This window comes from Balaenoptera musculus, chromosome 5 (assembly GCF_009873245.2).
Source record: "Balaenoptera musculus isolate JJ_BM4_2016_0621 chromosome 5, mBalMus1.pri.v3, whole genome shotgun sequence".
Taxonomy (NCBI): Eukaryota; Metazoa; Chordata; class Mammalia; order Artiodactyla; family Balaenopteridae; genus Balaenoptera; species Balaenoptera musculus.
Genome location: NC_045789.1, coordinates 68,455,049 through 68,477,885, shown reverse-complemented (window position 1 = coordinate 68,477,885; position 22,837 = coordinate 68,455,049). Strand labels below are relative to the sequence as shown.

The 22,837-nt window shown below is 37.4% G+C and overlaps 1 protein-coding gene across 5 annotated transcripts in view; it reads right to left on the bottom strand.

Annotated features, from left to right (window-relative positions):
* The window catches only part of FRYL (FRY like transcription coactivator), a 242,319-nt gene that overhangs the window by 150,316 nt on the left and 69,166 nt on the right, over nt 1-22,837 (bottom strand). For 4 of the 5 annotated variants that reach the window (XM_036852360.1, XM_036852361.1, XM_036852362.1 and 1 more), the window contains exon 1: nt 5,371-5,523. The exons of the other annotated variant lie outside the window; for it this stretch is intronic. In XM_036852360.1, the coding sequence (XP_036708255.1) occupies nt 5,371-5,443 (73 nt within the window). In that variant the 5' untranslated portion in view covers nt 5,444-5,523. Of the gene's footprint in view, nt 1-5,370; nt 5,524-22,837 lie in introns of those variants that run through there. 5 annotated transcript variants of the gene reach the window in all.

Sequence of the window (22,837 nt, the reverse complement as noted above, 5' to 3'; positions counted from 1 at the left end):
ATACGTGTTCGCTAAAGAAATAACATTTGTTCCGCCTTCATCTCACATCTGGTCTACTGTAATAGCAACCTAATGCATCTCCCTATACATGCTGCACCCCTCTCTCTTCCCCCTTTTCTGTCCCCATCCCATGAAAAGTGGAAGTCTAATGAAATCACCCCAACCACTGTCACAAAGGCCATCAATGACTTCCCATGTGTTTTACGTTTAAGACCAAAATCTATAAGACAGTCTTCAAGATTCCACGTGGTCTGGCCCCTGCCGACCTTTGCAGCTCATTCCCATCACTGCCCCCATACCTCTCTGCTCCAGCCAAACTGGTCATATTTCCTCCCACCCCCCAGCACATCATATCCCTTCTGCCCACCCACACGCTCCCCGAAACTGTTAACTATTTCTTCCCTCACATTTTGCTAAAGTCTCACTAGATCAGGGAAATCTTTAAACTGAAATATGAAGGATTAAAAGAAGTTAGTTGGATAAAAAGTCTGAGTGTGTGTATGTGTATTTGGTTTATTTGGGGGGCGGGTGTTCTTTGTGCACTTTAACTTATCTGAGCCCCCTTTTACTCTACTATAAAAACGGCAATTTATCAACTGATGAATGGCTAAACAAAATGTGGTATATTCATGCAATGGAATATTACTCAGCCACGAAAAGTAATGAAGTACCAATATATGCTACAAATGGATGAACCTTGGAAATATGGTAAGTGAAAGAAGACAGTCACAAAAGAACACCTATAGTACGATTCCACGTATATGAAATGTCCAGAAGAGGCAAATCCACAGAAACAGAAGTTAGATTATAGGTTTGAGGTTTCCTTTTGGTGTGATAAAAAAGTTCAACAATTAGAAAGTGGTGATTATTGTACAACTCTGAATACACTAAAAACTACTGAATCACACACTTTAAAAGGATGAATTTTATGGTGTGTGAATTATATCACAATAAAGCTGTTATTTTTTAAAAAGCAGCAATAATAATAGTTTTCCTCAGATTTTCAGGATAACACGAGATTTAATAAAAGTATGTATATATGTGATTGTACACACACATACATACACACACACGCACATTTACAATATGTACTTAACACAATACCAGACCCATAAGTACTTTAATAAATGGTACGTATTATTTTAAGCAAATAACACAGATTTTAACTGAAATTAGATGATTGCATAATTGTGCTTTTAGGGTTTGGCTTTGACTATTTTTGCAATCCAGGAAAAACATCTGAGCATTAAAAACTCTGTTTATGAATTTTTTTCACTGTGCAAAAATTCAAGTAAATTATGCAAATTTAATTTTCTTAACACACTGTATCTTATCACATTTTAATTTATAAAACTGTGGTTTAAAATAAGTCAATTTATTTCTTCTATGTCTGTGATAAAAACTGAATTCTTTGAAACACTAGCTCTCATAAAATCATGTATGCAAAATAAATTCTACAAATTAATATATTTATGAAAGGTAGTGTATTGATAATAAATGCATCTGTGACCTTACATTGCAGATAAATGACTAGATAGATCTCAGTACTGAATCTTGCCTGTCTTATCAATTTTAGGGAACTAAGCCAATCTTTAAAATGATAACATCTTCACTACACAGCTGGTTTAACAGAATGTTCCTGATTCAGTTTTTAAAAGAAGTAATGCCTAAAACTGTTGGCACAAAGACAAAATCCTGAATTTAGGCCATATGAATGTCACTTCATTGTTGTTACTGAAAGAAATAAGCTCAACAATAATCAAACTTCAGCAGCACTGCATCAACATTCTGCCGGCTAAGCAGGCCTTGAAACCAGAGGGCCTCTAGCAATTAATATACAATGTAGCATTGAACATTAATACAAACCATGGCAAACGTATCTTATAAACATGAAACATTATCACATTTAATGATAAAGAAATATAATATACACTGCTATTAAGTTGTTTTCAATAACAAAAATCAGAGTTTTGTCTCTTTTTCCCTTTTTCTTTGGAGGATAGGGGCAATATTTGAAATATATAACTTATTTAATGGAAAAATTACTTTCCATTTCTGTTTTCTCCCTAAAAGCTATTAATAAATCAAGTTTTTCTCAGTTTTTCCCAAGGAATTCACTAAATAGAATATCGGAAAATGTTATTATTATTATTTTTTTAATCACTGAGGTATCCTTCTATGCATTCCTGCTTCAGGAACTGTTCCCCTGAGAAACATCGGTAATATAATAATAATTACATAGTCTAAGGGGGCTCGTATATTTATCCTCCTGCCTTCTTTCCTATTATTAATCCATTCCAACAAAAATGACTGCAGCCCTAAGCTTTATCTTAGTTGCCTGCACATTTACCAGAAGTCAACTAAGCATTAAGTATACAAAGAAGAACAAAACCACAATCAACCTATGCCCTCTAGGAGCTTATACTCAAGTAGCAGAGGAAGACATGAATAGCTGCTAAGTGTAATGATACGGTAACGTTAAAGTGAAGAACAGACCCAGGGAAGCATTTAGTTATCTGGCTGACTCAAGAAAGGGAGGGTCTTCAAGCATGAATAAGAATTCACTGTGAAGCAGACAAAGGGGTGAGGGGTAGGAGGTGAATTCTAGGCAAAGGCAGCTGCAAATATGAAGGCATAGCACGCTCCAGGAATTGGATGAGTATAGCAAGAGAGGAGACGGACAAGGTGAGCAGGGGCTAGATGACGAAAAGCTTCATCACACAGGGGACAGGAAGACTGAAGTAAGGAGGGGAGAGCCTCTAGGAGCAGGCATTTAGAAGGAACCCCTGGCAGCAACGGGAAAGATGCAGAGAGGACAAAAAAGAAGCAATGGCAATAACCCAGGTGATACTGAAGGCAGAGGGCTGAACTAAGGCAGGTTAAGTGGCTGTGGAGCAGAAAGCAGGAGAGACTAAGGACGCTTTAGAAGGTAGAATGACAAGTCTTGGTGAATGAGGGCTGAGAGAGGGGTGTTCACTCACCCCTGGATTCTGGCTCAGGGAGAATGTGGATGGCTGTACTGCCTACCACCACGGGGAGCATCCTGTCATTCAAAACTAAACTCCAATGAACTCCTTTCCTGCTAAGTAAGTCTTCTCCATCCCCTGTGGTTCAATGTGATTCCTTCCATCCCTGTACTCCCTCTGCCTGTTGTGTATACCAGAAATTCGGTAAGTCATAACGCATACTTCATTTAACTGCCTTACTGTGAACTTTTCATGTATATTCCCTCTCTCTGAGTAAACTAGAAGTTCCTTATGATCAAACATCACGCCTATTTGTTACAGAACAGTATATGTTCAATAAACGTTGGCTGATTCAAGTGTTGGTATCATGAAAACATCCCTAGGAAGAGACAGATAACCACTGTCCTTTTCTAGGGTCTTAAAAGTATTCTAATCCTCTGTCTCTCTTTTTAAATACAATAGGGCTAGGTGAAGAAAAAAAAAAAAAAAGACATCCACAGATGCTGGTGAAATAAAAACATTCTCCCACTTTCCAGGCCTAGGGCAGACATGGTTAGGGCCTTATTGAACCGTGAGACTTGTCACTTCTTTTCAGTATTAACCAACTGCTTTATAACTATAAAAACATCTTCAAGAGGTTTACACTACGAATGCCCAAGGGTAATGGGATACCCACAAACTGAATCATTATTTTACTAACAGCTAACAACCAAGGCTTTACAAACATCGATTTTGGGTTCACTCTTGGCTTCAGGGAATATGACTACATGAGATTTGGCCGTGGCTGGTTACAGGGTTCAGGCAATGACATGTAGAAATGTTTAAATGGTCACAAAACAAAGTAACCACATAGTTCACAAGCATCTAAACAAAGTTTTTACAGGACAAGCTGCTGTGATATAATCTAATACACTGTTCCTCTATAAGAACCCATTTATAGCTTCATTCTCACTATAAAACCGTCTTTCTATTTTTAAAAAAGTACATGGTGAGGATGGGGGAAGGAAGGAGAAGAAGGGGGGAAGGAAGGAGAAGAAGAGGGAAAGGGGGAAAAAAATGATTAGAAACCAGAGTCTAGTTTATTTTAGTAAAAATATATTCTATAGTATCCTTTTAAGTAGTAAAAGTAGTTAATTTAAATTAGTCAGTGATTATAATTCTCCCACTATTTTAACTATGTATATTCACTTAGAAACTTCCCTCATACTAAGATAATTTTCTGCCATCTGGCACAACAATATCTCCATATGGAAGCATTACTTACAAATCAAAAATAAAAGAAAAACAGAGATTGTAAATGCAGTATACTTGGCATAATACAAATCTCCTCAAATTATATTCTATAAAGTTTTAAGAGGCTCCCCCCCCCATATCAACATTTGCTCTTTTATATTATTTGATTACAAAACAAAACTACATCAAATATTTTGGTTAGAGAGTTAGCAGGAAAAAATTAAATTTAGTCTCTCATATTTTATTCATTAGTTTGCTCAGGCAGCGGCAGCACAGTTGGGACCAAGTACAACTGGGTTCGAATTCCAGTTCTTGGCCACCATATGACCTTGGAAAAGTCACAGTTTTTCTACACTTCAATTTTCTTTGGGCAAAACAGACATTATAGCAGAATCTTTGCTTGCTTACTTCATTAGTCTGATATCATTTTATTAAGATGATTTTCACAGAAAAAAGAAAGAAAAGAATAGAAAAACAGACCATGGTGATAAATAATTTCCAGAAGTGCTTTGAGAGCTTCAGAGAAAAGTGCCATTGGAAATCACTGGGAAGACTGAACAAAATCAGTGTTTCTGCCAAATCCACATATTAGGAAAGGAGTTAATAACATAAGAGCTCAATGATATTAGTGGTAATGACTTAACTGTGAACTCTGAAATACAAGTACATCATCCTGAATGCTCTTTATCAGAAAATTCACTACATATGAAAATTATTCAATGTTAACTTCAATTATAGGACTAGGGGGAAATTACGATCATTATATTACACTATCTGATGCCTGAAGATAGCTGATGTTGCTTCAAACATTTTGTGCTAACAGAACTATGGAAGAGTACTGGTATCCGATATCCCTGCAGACAGAGATCAGAGTCTATTTGTCATCTTTTTTCCCCATTTTTGACCAATGGAGAGAAACTTTGCCAGAATGACACAAATTAACAAGAAAAGCCAAGGCTGGTCAAAGAATATTTAACTACCCATACTACAACTGCCCAGTGTGTGCACATCTAGGTTTTTCTATCTATCTTACTGATTACTATTCAAGAAAGTATTCTTCATGTTATTTCCAACAGCTTTAATTCTATTTGAATTGGGCTAAGGAATTAGCATGCAAGGAATGGCAATGATCATACCTCAGCATTTCTCCTGTTTAGGCAAATATACTTACAGCTGCTGCTCCAGGACTTTAACAGGGACTTTATGCTAATTTCAAAAAACACAGAATCCTGTAGACTCAACATTGTGTCCCAACCGGCTGCAACAGCAGCAGCAGCAGTAGCAGCAGCAATGGATTCGTTGATCTCTCTCCGAGCCGCTGTCCCTTCTGCTCTCACGGGCAGCAGAGTTTTGGCCCACAGTGCCTCGGCTTCATTACCATGCAGTCTCGCAGTGACGCACAACTATAGTGGAAACGCTGCTGAATGCAGATGAACTATCCAGCTGAATAAAAGCTTACAAGTTTATCACGAGTGCCCTGAAGGACACCCTCACCTTTCTTGCTGTAGATATACACGTGGCCGCAATTATCGGCTCTGTTTATGTCCCTGTTATCAGTTTTGACGCTGCTTTCAGTGTAGTCACTACTGCTAGTAAACAGACATAGGGGAGAGCTCTGCCCTTGGATGCCAACTTTTCTCACTAGCTGAGAGCCTTCGAAATAAGAAATGAATTTGGATCTAGCATAAGATCTTTAAGGCTCTTCCTGTAATAGCTGACCCCCTCCCCCCCGCCAAAAAAACATCGGTGGTATTTATCCCACTCCAACCAGTTTTCTCTAGGTGATTTTAGTAGTAAATTCTCTCCACTCCTCTACACGCCCAGGCAGTAAGCGGTGACTTTCTGAGCGTGCTCATGATGATGCAGAGTCCACTGCCTCACTTAACCCACCGGAGAGAACGCTGGCTAATGGAATGAAAGGATGATGTAATGAACACCGAGGCTGAGCTTCCATCAGCCTCTAAAACTGCTCAGCTCAGGACAAAGTTTCCTCTGCTACAGGCAACTTATTCAAAAGCGAGAACTCTATTTAAATAATGGGATTATTTTAAAACATAGGGTCTTCTATTCTTAACATAGCACATAATTCCCCTGAAAATCTTAAGAGTCAGAATATCAATGAATAGCAAGAAATCCTCTGGCCAAATAAAATGCACATTTTAAAAACTTTACCCTACAAAAGATATTTTAAAATGGAAAACTGACACTATTGAAAGCCTGACTGCTCTTCAAAAAGTAGAAAAATTCTAAAATCAAACCTGACAAATAATATTTTATGTTAATATCTAAAGAAAAATGTCTTGACCTCACAATTAGTTTACTGTGACTTTGAAGGTCAGTGAGGGGGGGGCGTGTTTTTCCATATGTGGCAATACATTTGTATTGATCCATCTATATTTTTTATCCTTTAAATACCACAAGAAATAAGTAAATTCAGTGATCAAAGTCATAACTGAATAGACTAATTCATAGCCAAATGGCTAGGTGCTGTATTAAAAGCTAAAAGAATATCCTTCTACGCACAAGTATCATACACCAAGGGATAAAGATAATCATATTCATTAAGACACATTCAGTGGTAATAGTAGCATTGAGAGTGTCATTTAAAGCTTGTATTTTTCTTCAGAGTAGTCCAGGAACTCTGGAATAAGTCTGTGGCCACTCCTACCCCTGAACAGGTCCAAAATCTAAATTTAAACCAGGGCCACAAAGGCTAACCACGCAAAACTCCAATATCACAATACTGTTGTTTGGGCACATCTTGATCAGAGACATCTCAGGATCAGGTAAGAGCAAGGTTTCCCCTGGCCTAATGGAACACAAATGCCTCATGGAGTTGCATGAATAAAGGGTATTCCACAGTCCAAAAACACTGCCTACTACATCCATTCTTGTACATTAACAACATATGTCAACAAACAAAAGGCTCTCGGTTATACACAAACCAGTTCAATTTCTCTTTTTAGTTAAAGTATTCCCCAAAGTGATTTGACAATACAATCCTCTTTTCATCAAACAGCTGTTAACAGATTCAGGGAATAAGATGATCTAGACCCAAACAAACTACACCAGTAAATGCCAAGACTCAGAACTGAACCATGTCAACAAGCAGACAAGTTAGAAGGCATACACACAGATATTTTACCATAGTTTTTCTATCCCTACTGAGCTAATAAGACTTTTAGTCTCACACAAATCTTGAAAACTACTTAATACTATTTGACTATAACGTCCCACCAAAGTAACCAGGGTTCATTCTTAGTAAACCTTTATAAACTATAACAAGCAAAACCAACTGTCATACAGAACGTCAGAGTAGGATATTTTTTTAAGGGATGGGGGTTAAATAATAGGTGATTTTCTCACAACCTTAAAAAAGGATTTTCTTCTGCTGAAGTTTTGTGTACATGGATCTAAAAGAATAAATCAGAACCTAAAGTTTCTCTTATACCTAATGAGTCTGTGTATGTATACACATGTATACACATGTATCCTATGTGTATACAGCCAAAGCAAATCAATAGTTTCTTGGAGACATAGATGCATAAAAATTAATTTCAGGGCTTATTTTGGAAGTTGCATTCACACTAGGACTTCCTTGTAGACAGAGGGTGAGTGAAAATTGCGTTTTCCATTTATACGGAGAATAATTCAACAGGCCCATGCGGGCAGAGCCTGGCTTCTGAGCTTTATCCTGAAATGTAAAAACTAAAATAAGTAGCATTATTATTCCAACTCTTAATCACAGCTAACAAACATTAATGGATTAAGTATCTCCTTTCTAACCCTTGCCAAACGTTTATCACCCAAATCGCTGAAGTAGTGACTAGGAGAACTACATACGCACCCAACAATTCTTTTAGAAGACTGGGGCAGAGTCCCACTGTGTTCCAAATGCTTTCTCAATCCCTCAACTACTAATCAAATTTTTAAATTACACAAATAATAATACTCCTATCATTCTTCAAGTGATTTCTCTATCCTTAACCTAGCAATTAATCACAGAAACAAACACATAGCCTAAAGCTCTTGCAAGCTTGACAAAAAGCCAGTCAAAATGTCAGTCAGTCTTCTACTTTACTCCTTCTATAAATTCAGAATTCTCCAAGTTGCATCATTCATGTATTTTTTTTTGTCTCGTCACCATAAAAAGCACAGATCATTCCTCGATGGCATATCCTGGGCGAAGCAGAAAAATCTATTTTGTATCATTTCCTTCAACAACTCCTCTCTACCTTTCAGACTGTAATATTGAAGAGTGCTTTCAAAACGGTAAGATTTAGAACATTTTAAAGAAACACACAGTTCCAATATTATCAGCCTTTGCTGAGGTCCTCTTGGCATGGGCCAGATACTGTGAAGCACTGGGTACAAAAGATGACCGTGCCAGTCCGCTTGCCCCCAGGGAATTAGAAAGTAGGTGCCCTTCTTTCTTTTAATCAATTTCCATTTAATTCTATGCCCTTTTCACTGGCATTTTAAGGATTCATGGAATTGGTTACTTGCTTTACATTTCTAAGTAGAAGATGGATAGAGGTACATCCTAGTAAACCAAGAGAATGTGTACCAGGAAAACTTCTCAGTAAATCCTACAAAAATATTGCCATTTAGATATGTTCTAAATGGATCCAAACAAAATGTTCTTTAATAAAAAATGAAGTTTGGATTTAACTGACTATATCATACAATATAATCTAATAGAATTTAATGTTCCACCAACCCAAAAGGAAATAAAAGTCTTCAATTATTAACATTCTTAGGAAGAGTACAAATATAATGGATCATTCCTTATATTAACACCTTTTACAATATCTAGAAATTATTAAACTGGTAACCAAACAACCGTATTATGGAAAAAAATAGAAACATGGCAAATTTTTCTACATCAAATATCAAATATCCTATCACTCCTAGAGCCTTTCACAGTCCCCATACATTTCAGCCTCTTCAGAAAGTCCTCATCTCTTCTGTTTAGGAAAGAGATCGAAAAGCTTTAGGTATGGAAGGAAAGATGCTCTCAGGTCTATTAGGTATTAACACCACACATGAAATGCAAAAAAAGAAAAAACAGAAAAGGCTGTAAAAATCACTTCATATTGTTTTGTTGTATTAAATAATACAACAAAAAATTAACAATTATCTATAATTATAACAGTAGTTAACATTTACTTTTTAGTGCACTTAATTCTACTTTCTTCTTTCTCTATTTCCCAAATTTTCTACCATGAATTTGATTTAACATTTTAAAACTTCATTACAAAAAGAAAGCAGAGCTCCTTGGAGAAATGACTGATTCTAGGGCTAGAGCATGGAACACACAAGATAAGCCTGGAACATCTTGTAGAGCCAGAAAGTGAGAAAGGGCTCAAAACACAAAATAATGTGGGTATGTCAAAGGGATATGGGAGCCAAGTGATAGAGCTGCCAACAGCCAAAGCTAACACTTTGAGCAACAAAATAAACAATGTAGTTTTGGAATACAACCCAAAGTAAAAGATAAATAGCCACTGAGTCTATACTTATATAAACAAATGATTAAATAAAAGAGAAGACACAATTCTCACACTATACAGAAGAGTTAACCTAGCAGGCTTGACTGATAGTCTCTGAAAGGCCTGTTTACAAGATTGGCCCTTGGCTAGCATCCAAGAACTTAAATTTTAAGAGGGGCCCACCATTCCCATGATAAGAGTGGCTCACCATGACTAAATTGTTGGTACAAACAATATAGTTTACGCTGAACAACTGCTTTCCCTTCAGGGAGTCTAAAACTGGGTATGTGCCATGTCATCAGCCCCAATAAAAATCCTGGGATCTGAGTCTCTAATGAGCTTCTTTTCTATGAGGAGAAAATAGAAGATCTAAAAATAGACTCAAACAGAACTTTGAGAGATAAAATACCTAAAACAATAAATTTAATGGGTGGGACCAAGAAAAGATTAGATTCTGTGGAAGAAAAGACCAGTGAACTTGGAGAAATGGAAATAGTAACTCTCCAAAGTGAAGTCCAGATGATAAAACAAAGGGAAAAAAATGCACAAAGCCTCAGAGACCTTTGGAACAACATCAAATAGTCTAATATATGTTGGAATATGCCAAGGCATACCATACGCAAACTGCTGGAAACCAACGACAAAGAGAAAAATCTCAGAAGCAGTTGAAGAAAATGATAAATGATACGTTACATACAGAGGAACAAAGATAAAAATGAACACAAATGTTTCATCTTCGTTGCCGCGTGCGGGCTTTCTCTAGGTGAGTGGGCACTACTCTTCACTGCAGTGCACGGGCTTCTCATTGCGGTGGCTTCTCCTGTTGTGGCATGCGGGCTCTAGGGCACTCGGTCTTCAGTAGTTGTGACACGTGGGCTTCAGGAGTTGTGGCTCGAGGGGTCTAGAATGCAGGCTCAGTAGCTGTGGCGCACGGGCTTAGTTGCTCCATAGCATGTGGGATCTTCCCAGACCAGGGCTCAAACTCGTGTCCCCTGCATTGGCAGGTGGGTTCTTATCTACTGCACCACCAGGGAAGTCCCAGGAAAACACCTTTTATTTCTCGTTTTAAATTTTTTTTACGTTAACTGACTGCTTAAAGCAAAAGTGCTTAACAACGTACTATCAGGTTTATAATGTGTGTAGAAATAAAACATTTGACTACAGTAGCAGAAAGGATGGACAGGAGAAACAGAAGTATAAAGTTTCAAGTCCCTACATTCTACATAAAATATTATGCTATTATTTGAAAGTAGACTGTAAGTTGAAATTCATTTTGTAAACCCCAGAGCAACTAATTTTTAAAAGAGAGAGATAATAAGCCAATAGTAGAATAAATTAGAATACTAAAAAATATACAACTAATTCGAAAGAAGGCAAAGGAGGAAGGGAAAACAGATGGGACAAATAGGAAACAACCGCAAAATAGATTTAAACCCGACCAAGTCACTAATTAAATATAAATGGTCTAAACACGGTGTGGAAGCATCACGTCAGGTACAAAAAGGATAATTTAGTGAATAAAACAAAGCTTTGTGCCCTTGGGAAGGTTAGGATCCAATGGTGGTGATAAAGAGTGTGTGGTATGTGTGGGTGTGTGTCCCCACATAAATCCATCCAAATATAAACTAACCAGTTGTGATTAAGTGCTGTGAAGGCAATAAAGGGGGTATAGTGACAGAGAAAACCAGAGGAGGCCCTGCTGAGTTAGGGTGATCAGGGTTGGCCACTCTGAGGGAACAATATCAAATCTGAAATCTGTTTAGCAGCGGATCTTCTTCTGAAGAATGAATCTTTATGCTTAATCCCCAAAAGGAAAACAGACTGAAATCAAAGTAACCCTGGCTGACCAGGGTTAGAGCACCAGAGTCCTACCCACTTGCCTGAGGAGATTCTCAAAGAATCCCTGAAATACCCATAGGGACCCAAGAAATATTGAGGTCAATAATTGGATGCTATAGAAGAGTTCTGAGCAGGAACAAGGTCAGACAGACCAACCTGATTGGTGAGGTGGAGAACGGACTTTAGGAGAACACAACGATGGACTATCTAAATTGCTGAGGTGAGAGATAAGGACTAAAAAGATAAATAGTATACATACTTAGAATACAACAGAAAAGGGCAAAAAAGATGGGAATAGGAAGACAGATTCCATTTTTTCCTAATAGATACTTCTTGATGTATCTGGTGACTGACAGTATAGGAAAAAAAAAAAAAAAAAGCGGTAAAGCTGAAACACTCAAAAGTGACCCCTAGGCTTAGGTGACTGTGTGGACAGTGGTATTTACCATGGACTAACCAGGTGTGGGTCACATCAAGAAGGGTTTGGACAACATAAATCTAAAGTACAAAAGGGATGTCAGAACTAGAGATAAGAGGAGGACAAAGACAGAAGAGAAGCAGACAGCCAGCCAATCCCACAAGCTCTCCAACTTCTTCTCCGTTTATGAGGGGGGTAAACAGAATTCACTATTTTCAAATACATGCTGGCCAACAATAACCACAAATTAACGAATTCAGCTGAAATGAAGAAAAGTAAAAACAAACATAAGAAGAGACAATAATTCAAACATGGCACTATGAAACAGCAAATGAAATAAACAAGTGAGTAATGAAGGGACTCTGCTCCTGAAACACAAGGATCAGAATTCCATCTAGATTTCTAGAGAGAAAGGTTTCAGGTCATGACCAAATGAACTGCTTATTTTAGAAGTATAAATCAAGTTTCTGAATGAATGATCATAGCTATAAAAGGGTCTCATAAAAATAAGTTTTAGACAAATGTCACAGATAGGATTAATGCATCAGTATATTCACAAATTAGCAGCATAAAACCAATAAAGAAGCATTTTAACTAAGCTCAATAACTTGGGGAGTGGCTACCTATACAGCAATTATATTACTTGTGAATGCCGTAAGGTACAATTACCGTTACCTTCCTGACACAAGGTATTTATTAATAGCCCAACTTATTCCTAGCTTTTGGTTTAAGTTCTTTTCTATATATTTCACCTGTAAAACAAAAAAATTTCTTCCTCTGCTTAAAATGAAGTAGTCCAGACCCTGTAATCATACTTTCTCCTCTGCCCTCACAAACCATACCAATTTGCTATCATTTGGCCCAATGCTAAGATATTATTATTTCTTGAATGAAAAAAATCTATTTCTGAATATACTTAAAATTGATTCTTGAGATCTTAGGAACTCTAGACATCAGAAATTAAATTTAATTGCCTGAAATAATTTTTGAAGATACTGGCGATAAAAAATCCAGCTACAAATTTTCTATTCGAAAGGCTTGTTATTGGATTTGTAGTTTTACAACATGCACAATGTATATTCACTGCCCCAAAAGAAACTAGAATTGTTAATACTAAGATACTTTCATTGTCAATACATGGTATACAGATATATTGAGAAGAAAAGAGTATATGCATTACAACTGCTCAATCCTACTGGGAAAGAATAGGTAAAATTCTATGAACCATGAATAAGAGAGAACATAAAATGTACTGTCCAAGGCAGGACTTTTTTTGAGCGTGAAAGTAGGCACGAACTATTAACAACATGTCAGAACAGAGATGTAAACCATTAACTGTCCAAGGTCAGTGGAGACCAATGGTCACTTTATCCATGAAGCACCATCACAAAGTAAAGGCTCACGACTTCCTGCCAACACTTCCCTTTCTGAATTTTTCCTACCTTGTCAGTAGCACAATAAGCTTTCAATCAACTAGAAATTTTTATTGTTAGAGCCACCTTTTATATCACTCAGTTTTAAAACAAAGGGGTGAGTTGGCAAGGCTATAATAAAGTATAAGAGGAACAGTCTAAATCAGTAAAGGAAAGGAAGCGTCAAACTGCAGAGGCACTCAAATGTAAAGACAAAAATTACACTTAGGAAGTAGAGTACCAGCAGTGTTAGGAAGAAAAGATGAAGAGATTGTCCAGTGTAGTTAAATGGGCAAGCCCAAAACACAGGAAAATGTTTATGCACCGTCAAGCTTAATCATAATGTACTATATTAAAACTAATTTGGAAGAATTTACCTTCGTAATCTTAATATTCTTTAAAGCCTCATCCTAAACCTTATAAATCAGAACCGACTTCTTTATAAGATCCCCTAGGTCATTCTTAAGCATGGTAAAGCTTAAGAAGTGCTACTTTAAATTATATTAATACAAAAACATCATTATCTTGCTTATGTTATTTTTAGCACACATCTATACTTATTTAAAAATAGAGATTAAGAAAATTCAGGACTTCCCTGGTGGCGCAGTGTTTAAGAATCCACCTGCCAATGCAGGGGACATGGGTTCGGCCCTGGTCCAGGAAGATCCTACATGCCGCGGAGCAACTGAGCCCATGCGCCACAACTATTGAGCCTGCGCTCTAAAGCCTGCGAGCCACAACTACTGAGCCCGCGTGCCACAACTACTGAACCTGCGAGCCACAACTACTGAGCCCACGTGCCACAACTACTGAGCCTGCGTGCCACAACTACTGAACCCGTGTGCCACAACTACTGAAGCCCATGCACCTAGAGCCCATGCTCCACAACAAAGAGAAGCCACCACAATGAGAAGCCCACGCACCGCAACGAAGAGTAGCCCCTGCTCGCCACAACTAGAGAAAGCCCGTGTGCAGCAATGAAGACCCAACGCGGCCAATAAATAAAATTATAAATAAATAAATAAATAAATAAGTAAATAAGTAAATAAATAAATAAAATAATAAATAATAAAAAAGATATATTCATTAAAAAAAGAGAATTCAGAACCCTGAGAAATAATAAATATAAATTTTCTGCATTCCTTACGAAGAACTTTTTAGAGTTTTTTTTAAAGTTTCTCTATCATGTAGACTAGAAATATATGCCAGCTTATACTTCTTCTTGAGGACAGTATAAGAGATTGTCAGATGCCTTACCTAACCTTAAACAAATCACTCTCTAGAAACAGAAAAATCTATCAAAAGTCTAAGTAAAGGGGTTTCCCTGGTGGCGCAGTGGTTAAGAATCCACCTGCCAATGCAGGGGACACGGGTTCAAGCCCTGGTCCGGGAGGATCCCACATGCTGCGGAGCAACTAAGCCCGTGCACCACAACTACTGAGCCTGCACTCTAGAGCCTGCAAGCCACAACTACTGAGCCCACGTGCCACAACTACTGAAGCCCGCGCGCCTAGAGCCCGCGCTCCACAACAAGAGAAGTCACTGCAATGAGAAGCCCGCGCACCGCAACAAAGAGTAGCCCCCACTCACCGCAACTAGAGAAAGCCCGCACGCAGCAACGAAGACCCAGTGCAGCCAAAAAAAAAAAAAAAAAAGTCTAAGTAAAAGTAGAATTCAAGATTTAGGTAAGGTGATAATAATTTACATCTGTAATATCTAAAATTATTTTGGATTATTGTTTAACAGTTTAAATGAATAAATCAATGATGGAATGTTCACTTGCTGATACAGCATTTAGGAAAACATAATTCTCAAAGGCAGACTGATCCTCATTTTGATTGCCATCTTTCTATAAAGAATCATTGTCTTTCTAAAAAAAAAAAAAAACCTACAATGAATTACCTTTAGAGCTAATTTATTCTATTAAAAAATGACTAGGCTTAATAAATTTTATGATTAAAGTAAGGCAAAGTGTGTATTGTATCCACACATGTGGCAGGATAGGGTGATAAAGATAGGTGAAAGGTACCAGTATAACCTAGTGGACAGTGAGTTCCATTATGGAAACGTCCATAAAACAAAATGATTGGTAAAAAGCAACTATTTCAGAATCACAGCAGGATATTAAAGGCATACAGGAAATGTGTTAAGCCAACAATTGTTATCTTTAAAGAATTAACCATCTGGCCTTCCACAAACAGAGAATTGCAGATTTTTTTTTAACTGGAGAGTCTTTAAAGATCACGTAACATAATCCCTTAAATTTTAGATAAGATAACTGAAGCCCAGGGAGAATAAGTGAGAGAGTTGGATCCCAAATCAAATTAATAAATATTTATTGAACACCTACTATAGATAAAACACTACTCCAAGGGTTACAGAAAATAAGTATAACAGTGAACCGCTTCTTCAAAGTTTCCATTCTCTATTTCCCAGGTAAATTACCTGCATGTAGCTCTCTGATGATAGCAATATCCTTTTCCATATTCCGGCTTAGGGTTGGAACACTTAGGCCCCCAGGCCAAATCTGGTTCATCACCTAATTTGTAAATAAAGCTGTACTGAAACACAGCCACACACGTGCATTCACATTACATCTAGGCTCCTTTTGCTCTACGAAGTCAGAGCTGAGCAGTTGTGACAGAGACTTATGGCCTACAAATCCTGAAATATTTACTATCTGGCCCTTTCCAGAAAAAGCTTGTATTCTAGATCATCTTTTGCTTGATTTGAAGCATTTTTTTTTCTTTTTTCATTTTCAAACTAATGGGAGGCTGCTTTTGCCTCAGGAACCACTGCCCACTGAGCAATGTGCTAGATGGTTCTGAAGGAAGAAGTCAGTGGGCTAAATATGGCAACTGACAGCAGCTCTTCAGAACAAGTGAAAACTTGCTCTGGCACATAAAGGACGAGAACCAGAGGACAGAAGACGCTAACCTTCAACAAACATTTAATAACTGCTTCCTAAGTGCCTGCCATGGGGCTGAGCTCTGGGGCTACCCATATAAATAAGACCAACTCAGTTCTGAAAGAACTCACTATCTGGAAAAAGAAACAATGCTTTTATATTAAATGGAATAATAGAAGCCAGTGGACAATGACAGAGAATAAGTAACTGAGGTTGGGGGCGAGGGAAACTATCAACCCCAAGGACAGTCACACAGAGACTTCTATTCCCCCTGCAGAGTTCCAGTTTCAGGAAGTAACCAGGATTGGAAGCTTATAACTATGTATGGTTGCCTCAACCCAAAGGCCACTACTTATAGGTGGGTGGAGTTAACCCTTGGGCTGTATGTTGCTTCCTGAATTCCTTTTATAGCACACTTTATTTTCGTTTAACCCTCCTAGTATATTCTTTTAGTTACATTTTAAATTTACATTCAGCTTTAGTCATCTTAACCTATTTTACTGTGCGTTTTAACCTCTTTGTTATTTTTTTAGAATCTTTGGATATAGATATTATTTTCTGTCATTTTATTCATCTTTTTACACATTATTTCAGTATTTTTCCCTAATATTTATTTATATTTTTCTTATACCCTTTTGTTTCAACTATTTTATCTTATCCATAGTATCTCCTTCCTTTTGCTTCTCTAAGTGAGAATAACAGGGGTGATCATCAAATAGTCAGCCACCAGGAAGGTACGGTAAACTGAACAATTTAACAAGCCCAGCCTCAGAGTGGAGGTGGGGTCCTGGAGTCCCTGGTATGCCTAGTCTCACCCTTTAGTTGATGAAACCCGGGGTGATCAAAGAGGGTCCTGGGGTAGGACAGGAGGGCTGAAGTAGCAGGAGCACGTGGGGGAGGGACGTAGGAGTAGCTAAGTATCAACTGATACGAGAAATTGTAATATTTTAACAACCAGTGTCACCATACTAGATAAACATCAATTCTGTGATTAGGAAACGAGAGAGTAAGTGGGATAGAGAGGAGACTATTCTAGGCCTCTTAAAATGGAGACAGATGCATTTTTATTTCGATTAAGTTTCTTAAAAGTCCTTTCTAAGAGCCAAAGAAGTAAAGACCCTGACCCTAACTCTAGTCACACTTAACTGCCCCAATTTCTAAAAATATACATCCACGTAACTTGAGAAGACAGTCCAAAATGACCCTTCTTAAGAAGCGTTAGGCTGGGACTTCCTAGTAGCGCAGTGGTTAAGGATCCGCCTGCCAACTCAGGGGACATGGGTTCGAGCCCTGGTCCAGGAAGATCCCACATGCCGCGGAGCAACTAAGCCCGTGCACCACAACTACTGAGCCTGCGCTCTGGAGCATGCGAGCCACAACTACTGAAGCCCACGTGCCACAACTACTGAAGCCTGCGCGCCTGTAGCCTGTGCTCCGCAACGAGAGAAGCCACCACAATGAGAAGCCCGCGAACCGCAAGGAAGAGTAGCCCCCACTAGCCGCAACTAGAGAAAGCCCGCACACAGCAACAAAGGCCCAACGCAGACAAAAATAAATGAAATTTTAAAAAAAAGTGTTAGGCTAACTTTAAAAACAGCCAAGAGAACCTACTGAAGTAATACTGCTACACTAACTTCTAAAAACCTTTGTATCAGAATCACAAGATCTTTTGGCAGTAGCTATTTGGAAGAGCACACATTACAGACAAAGAAGGAAAGCACAGGAGAAGGTGTTGCAACTCAAGTTCCCACGAACTGTCATGTAGCTATAAATCACATGCTAAAATGGTTCGGAATTATGCACAACGAAAGACCTAGATCCAAATTCCTAGAATGTTTTCTACGATGGAATGCTCCAAAGATAAATTCTAGTTAACTTTGATTCATCTATCTCCAAGTCAAAAATTCAAAAGTTTTCTTAAACAGTAATAGCCACTATGTATTGAATCATGTATCAACTTTGTTACCATTTTTGGTAATCTTGAAAACAATGCTACAAAGAAAATATCATTCAAAGTGATAGGTGAGGTCAACTGGCCTAGAGAGATTAAGTAGCCTGTTCAAAGACACATAGCCAGTCACCAGTGGAGCTCAACTCAGTCTGGATCAAAGCCCCACTCCATGCCATTCTCAATACTTACTTCACTGCCTCTCTCCCATCACGCCTGTAGGTCTTTTCCAATATCTCTCCTCTATCATGAGAATTCTCACAGACTCAGAAAAGGCATGAATATAACCACCCATACGGCTTCTCCTGCAATCGCCAATGAAAACCACCTGAAAAGTACTCCAAAGGCCCTCTATGTAAGGGATCCTACTTGATTTCAGGACACTATGAAAGCCCAACACTTCCAAATCCCATTTATATAAACAAGAAGAATTCATGAACTCCTTCACACACTTACACAGTGAGAACAAGGTATCACTGGGGTCAAGCCAGAAATTCCATAGCAGACTGATTATAATTTGGAGCTCAAGTTCTTCCATGACACTGTCCTGCCCAAGAATCTTTTAATGACATTTGAATTCCAAAGGATTCTCTATCTCCTTTGGTCTGTTATCACTTACAAGCATTTGAAGCGGCAAAAGAAAACCTCAGAGTCCAGCCTTGGATGAACACTTAAAACACTCTTTACTCATCTCATTCCCTTCTAAAAAGAAACTGGCCTGCCATGCTATTCCTCTACCCAACATAGGGTACATCAAACAAAAGCGAGCTATTCAGGAGATACAAAATCTAATAACCACTGAGAGCAACGGTTCGACAAAAATAAAACTAAAAAGATCACTTATTAAGGAAATCCAGTTAGTAATAGTTGGCATCCCCCATTCTTCACTAGTCAAATATAAATAGCAGCCTTTAAAACTCAACCAAAAGACATCTGGAATTTTATATAACAAGTGCTACGTTTTGGTCTGTTCCTCCTAGCAAGCTGTGCTGAACACCTCAAGAGAGGTATACCAGTATACTATTTAAATGTTTATATCTCATGGAGTCATTAACACTTCATAATGAAATGAAAATGGTATCTTAATGTGAGTCTCAACTGTTTTTGTAAAAGTCATGTGAAACAGCTATTTACTTAACCAGCTTACATAACCAGAGTGTTAGAGAAATAATTATCAACTGTTCATTAAACCGTAACACAGGATCTGAAAGAGATGCAGACATATTGGAATTAAAGTGTTTTCCTATTGAAATATAGCTCTTAATTAAAATGAAAGCACCAAAAAAAAAAAAAAAAAGCATGTGTTCTTTGGTGGAACAATTAAACTTGATAGATACACTAGTCTTTTAAAAAATATTTTATACATAAAGATTCAAAAACATCAAACACTGCAGTGAGGTGGAGTAGAAGGACAAAATGCCTGACTTTAAAACAATGGCATGGGCTTCCCTGGTGGCACAGTGGTTATGAATCCACCTGCCAATGCAGGAGACTCGGGTTTGAGCCCTGGTCTGGGAAGATCCCACATGCCACAGAGCAACTAAACCCGCGTGCCACAACCACTGGGCCTGCGCTCTAGAGCCTGTGAGCCACAACTACTGAGCCTACACGCCACAACTACTGAAGCCTGCATGCCTACAGCCCATGCTCTGCAACAAGAGAAGCCACCGCAATGAGAAGCCTGCGCACCGCAACGAAGAGTAGCCCCCGCTCGCCGCAACTAGAGAAAGCCCGCGCGCAGCAAAGAAGACCCAACACAGACAATAAATAAATAAATAAATAAATTCATTTAAAAAACCAATACACTTTCTGTGGGGATGACAAATATCAGTATTAGGAAATCCAATTATCCAAAAAAAATAAATAAAAAAAGGCATAACTATACCACTGAGTAGCCAAAAAAACCTCAAATAATTTGGTTAAGCTTCTCTGAACTTTTAAAACTTTGTACAACAACCTATCTCACAGGGTTTTCATGACAACTTAGATAACATCTGCTCATTCAACCAATATTTATTGAGCAACTATTATGTTCCAAACCCTGGAACACATCAGTAGACAAAGCAAAGTCCATGTTCAACTTATATTCTGAGAGGGGAAAAGGGACAGGTATGCACTAAATGGGTAGACAAATGAGACCATTTAAGTTATTTGTAAATCAAAACAAGAAAACAATGCCCAGAATACATAAGGTGCTCAAATAATGTTGACATATATTTAGTTCTGTTCAATGTCTCATTATCTCTGTTCTTGGTGAATTATAAAAATCAATCATAATATATTTACACTCACTTATTCTTGACTCCAAACAGAATGAACAACAACAAAATTAAGGTTGATTCCATCAGAATAAAAATAACCCAGTCCTGGAGATACAAGGACTTTGCAGCTGTCACAACAGAAGCCTGTGGAAACACACTGCCTGATCCTCAGGATCTGACGCATAACTATGCCTAACATTCATTCTCCTTCAATGGTGAGACAGCACTGAAGTATATTCTGAATCAGTGAAGGGCATTTTCTCCCCACCAACTCTTACGCCTGAAGATAAATATTAGTAGAACTGGCACAAATAATATCTATCTGTGAAATCAGTCTTTGATCACATTATTAGGACTCTACACAAAAAATATTGGATATTTAAGCATCTATGAATGAGATTATATAACATGAACACATGAACATTTTGATTCCTTTTTTTTTATTAAGGACAGCAAATAAATGATTTACTTCTTTAACAAAATTGCAACATTATACAACTATATAGAGTCCCCTTATTATAAATTATAACTGTTAACTAATCATTTAATCAAAAAGCTCCATTAAAGTAGGAATCAGGGGGGTTGGGGGGGAAATCAATAGGTCTACTAAAGGTTTTAACTTAATAGAAAAATCCATGTTTATTCCCTAGCCTTTTGATGTAGTGCCAAGTCCCTGTCTCTTAAGGTGAATTTGCTGATTACTCTGTTGTCTTTCTCACCTAAAATACAGCCCGTGTACATCACCTATGATACCTAGTTTCAATTTCTTCTAAGTGGAGTGGGAAATTGAAGGTATGTGAGGGTAAAATCCTTCCAATCTTGTATATTTCTCTGGCCTACATGTAATTTAAAAGCAAACTTTTCGAGGAATTCACTTTTATGGAGTATGACCAAAGTATTCAACTTTTTTACACCGAAACAACTTTCTTTTCAGCCTCATACTTTACTGAATTATGTGATACCTAATTAAAATACATGATCACAACTACAAGTATAACTGGCATAAACAAGTTTGGTTTAAAACGCAACCAACTCTTGGTAAGCCCACACCTGAATCTGCTCGGAGCAGATGCGGTGGCAGGGGGTCTGAACAGTGTGCAGTGAACTACAGGCATTTGTTAATATATTTTCCAGAGAAATAGAGGATTTCTGGTAAATCCAGTGTGTTGTTTGCGAATTTCTATCAAACTCTTAAAACATTAGGTTACTTAATATTTAGAGAAAGTTAAAAAATGAAAAACTTTATCAAAAGTGAAGAAAAATGTTCTTCAAAATGTCAACCCCTGCAAATACCTCAAAATTCTATGCATATTTTTGTTAAAGAAACCATAAGCATCTATAAACGTTTCTGGAGTTAAAAGTAGCAAGGTAAATTTCTATATCCTCTCACGGAAGTACAATTATCAATCCATATTACAATTTTGTCTAAAATTCCTTAGAAATAATTTTTTGTAATTTTGAATTAACAATTAAAGAAGTTGGAAACAACTGATCCAAATACAAAGCTATGAGATTACATACCAGTTTTTCTCTAAAAGAATACTTCCTTCTTTGCACTACTGATATGAAATCTCTTCATACTTTTGATTTCTCCTTTCATTAAATGAGCAAACTGTAACCCTTTAGAAGAACTGTACCCAGTTCTTCGCATGACTTCTGGATAAACTACTGCATTATCTCTATCCCAAAACCACCAGCAAGCAGGAGGTAAAATTCATTCATGCTGAGTTGCAAGTAATCAGTGTGTAGACTGGTGTGAATCATGTGGGTTTTATTCTTACATACAATATAAATTTAGTATCAAATTTTGAGATTCAAGAAAAGGACTTTATCAGTAAATTGAAATTTCAGAAACCAAATCTTTTTACAGATATTGCCAAAGAAGTCCCTTAAATTAATTTTAATAGTCATTCCCTAAAGTTGAATTTTATTTTTGAAGAGAAAAACGGGGCAAGAGTTATTCCACAAAGGACCTGTGGCCTCTGAAATTTCAAACAGATTCCTCAGTTGTTTCAGTTCCATGATTTTGCTTTATTTTGACTGATTGGTAAAAAGATATATAGCATAGAAAGCCCTTAATCGTTAAATTGAGTGCTATTTGCAAATTAATGTAAATTATAAAATCTCATTATTATACTTTATAACATATACGCTATGTTCAAAAATGTGTAAGACAGTCTTAAAAAAAAAAAAGGAGCCATATTAAACTAATGGGCATAGGATATTACATTTAAACACCAGGTCCCTTATATATGCTGTGGTACCGTGAAGAAAGCAACTAAATGATTCAAGACTGAAAGTTAAAGAGTAAATTTTTAATAACATAAATAACTGCACATATTAATGCACTCATATTCTTC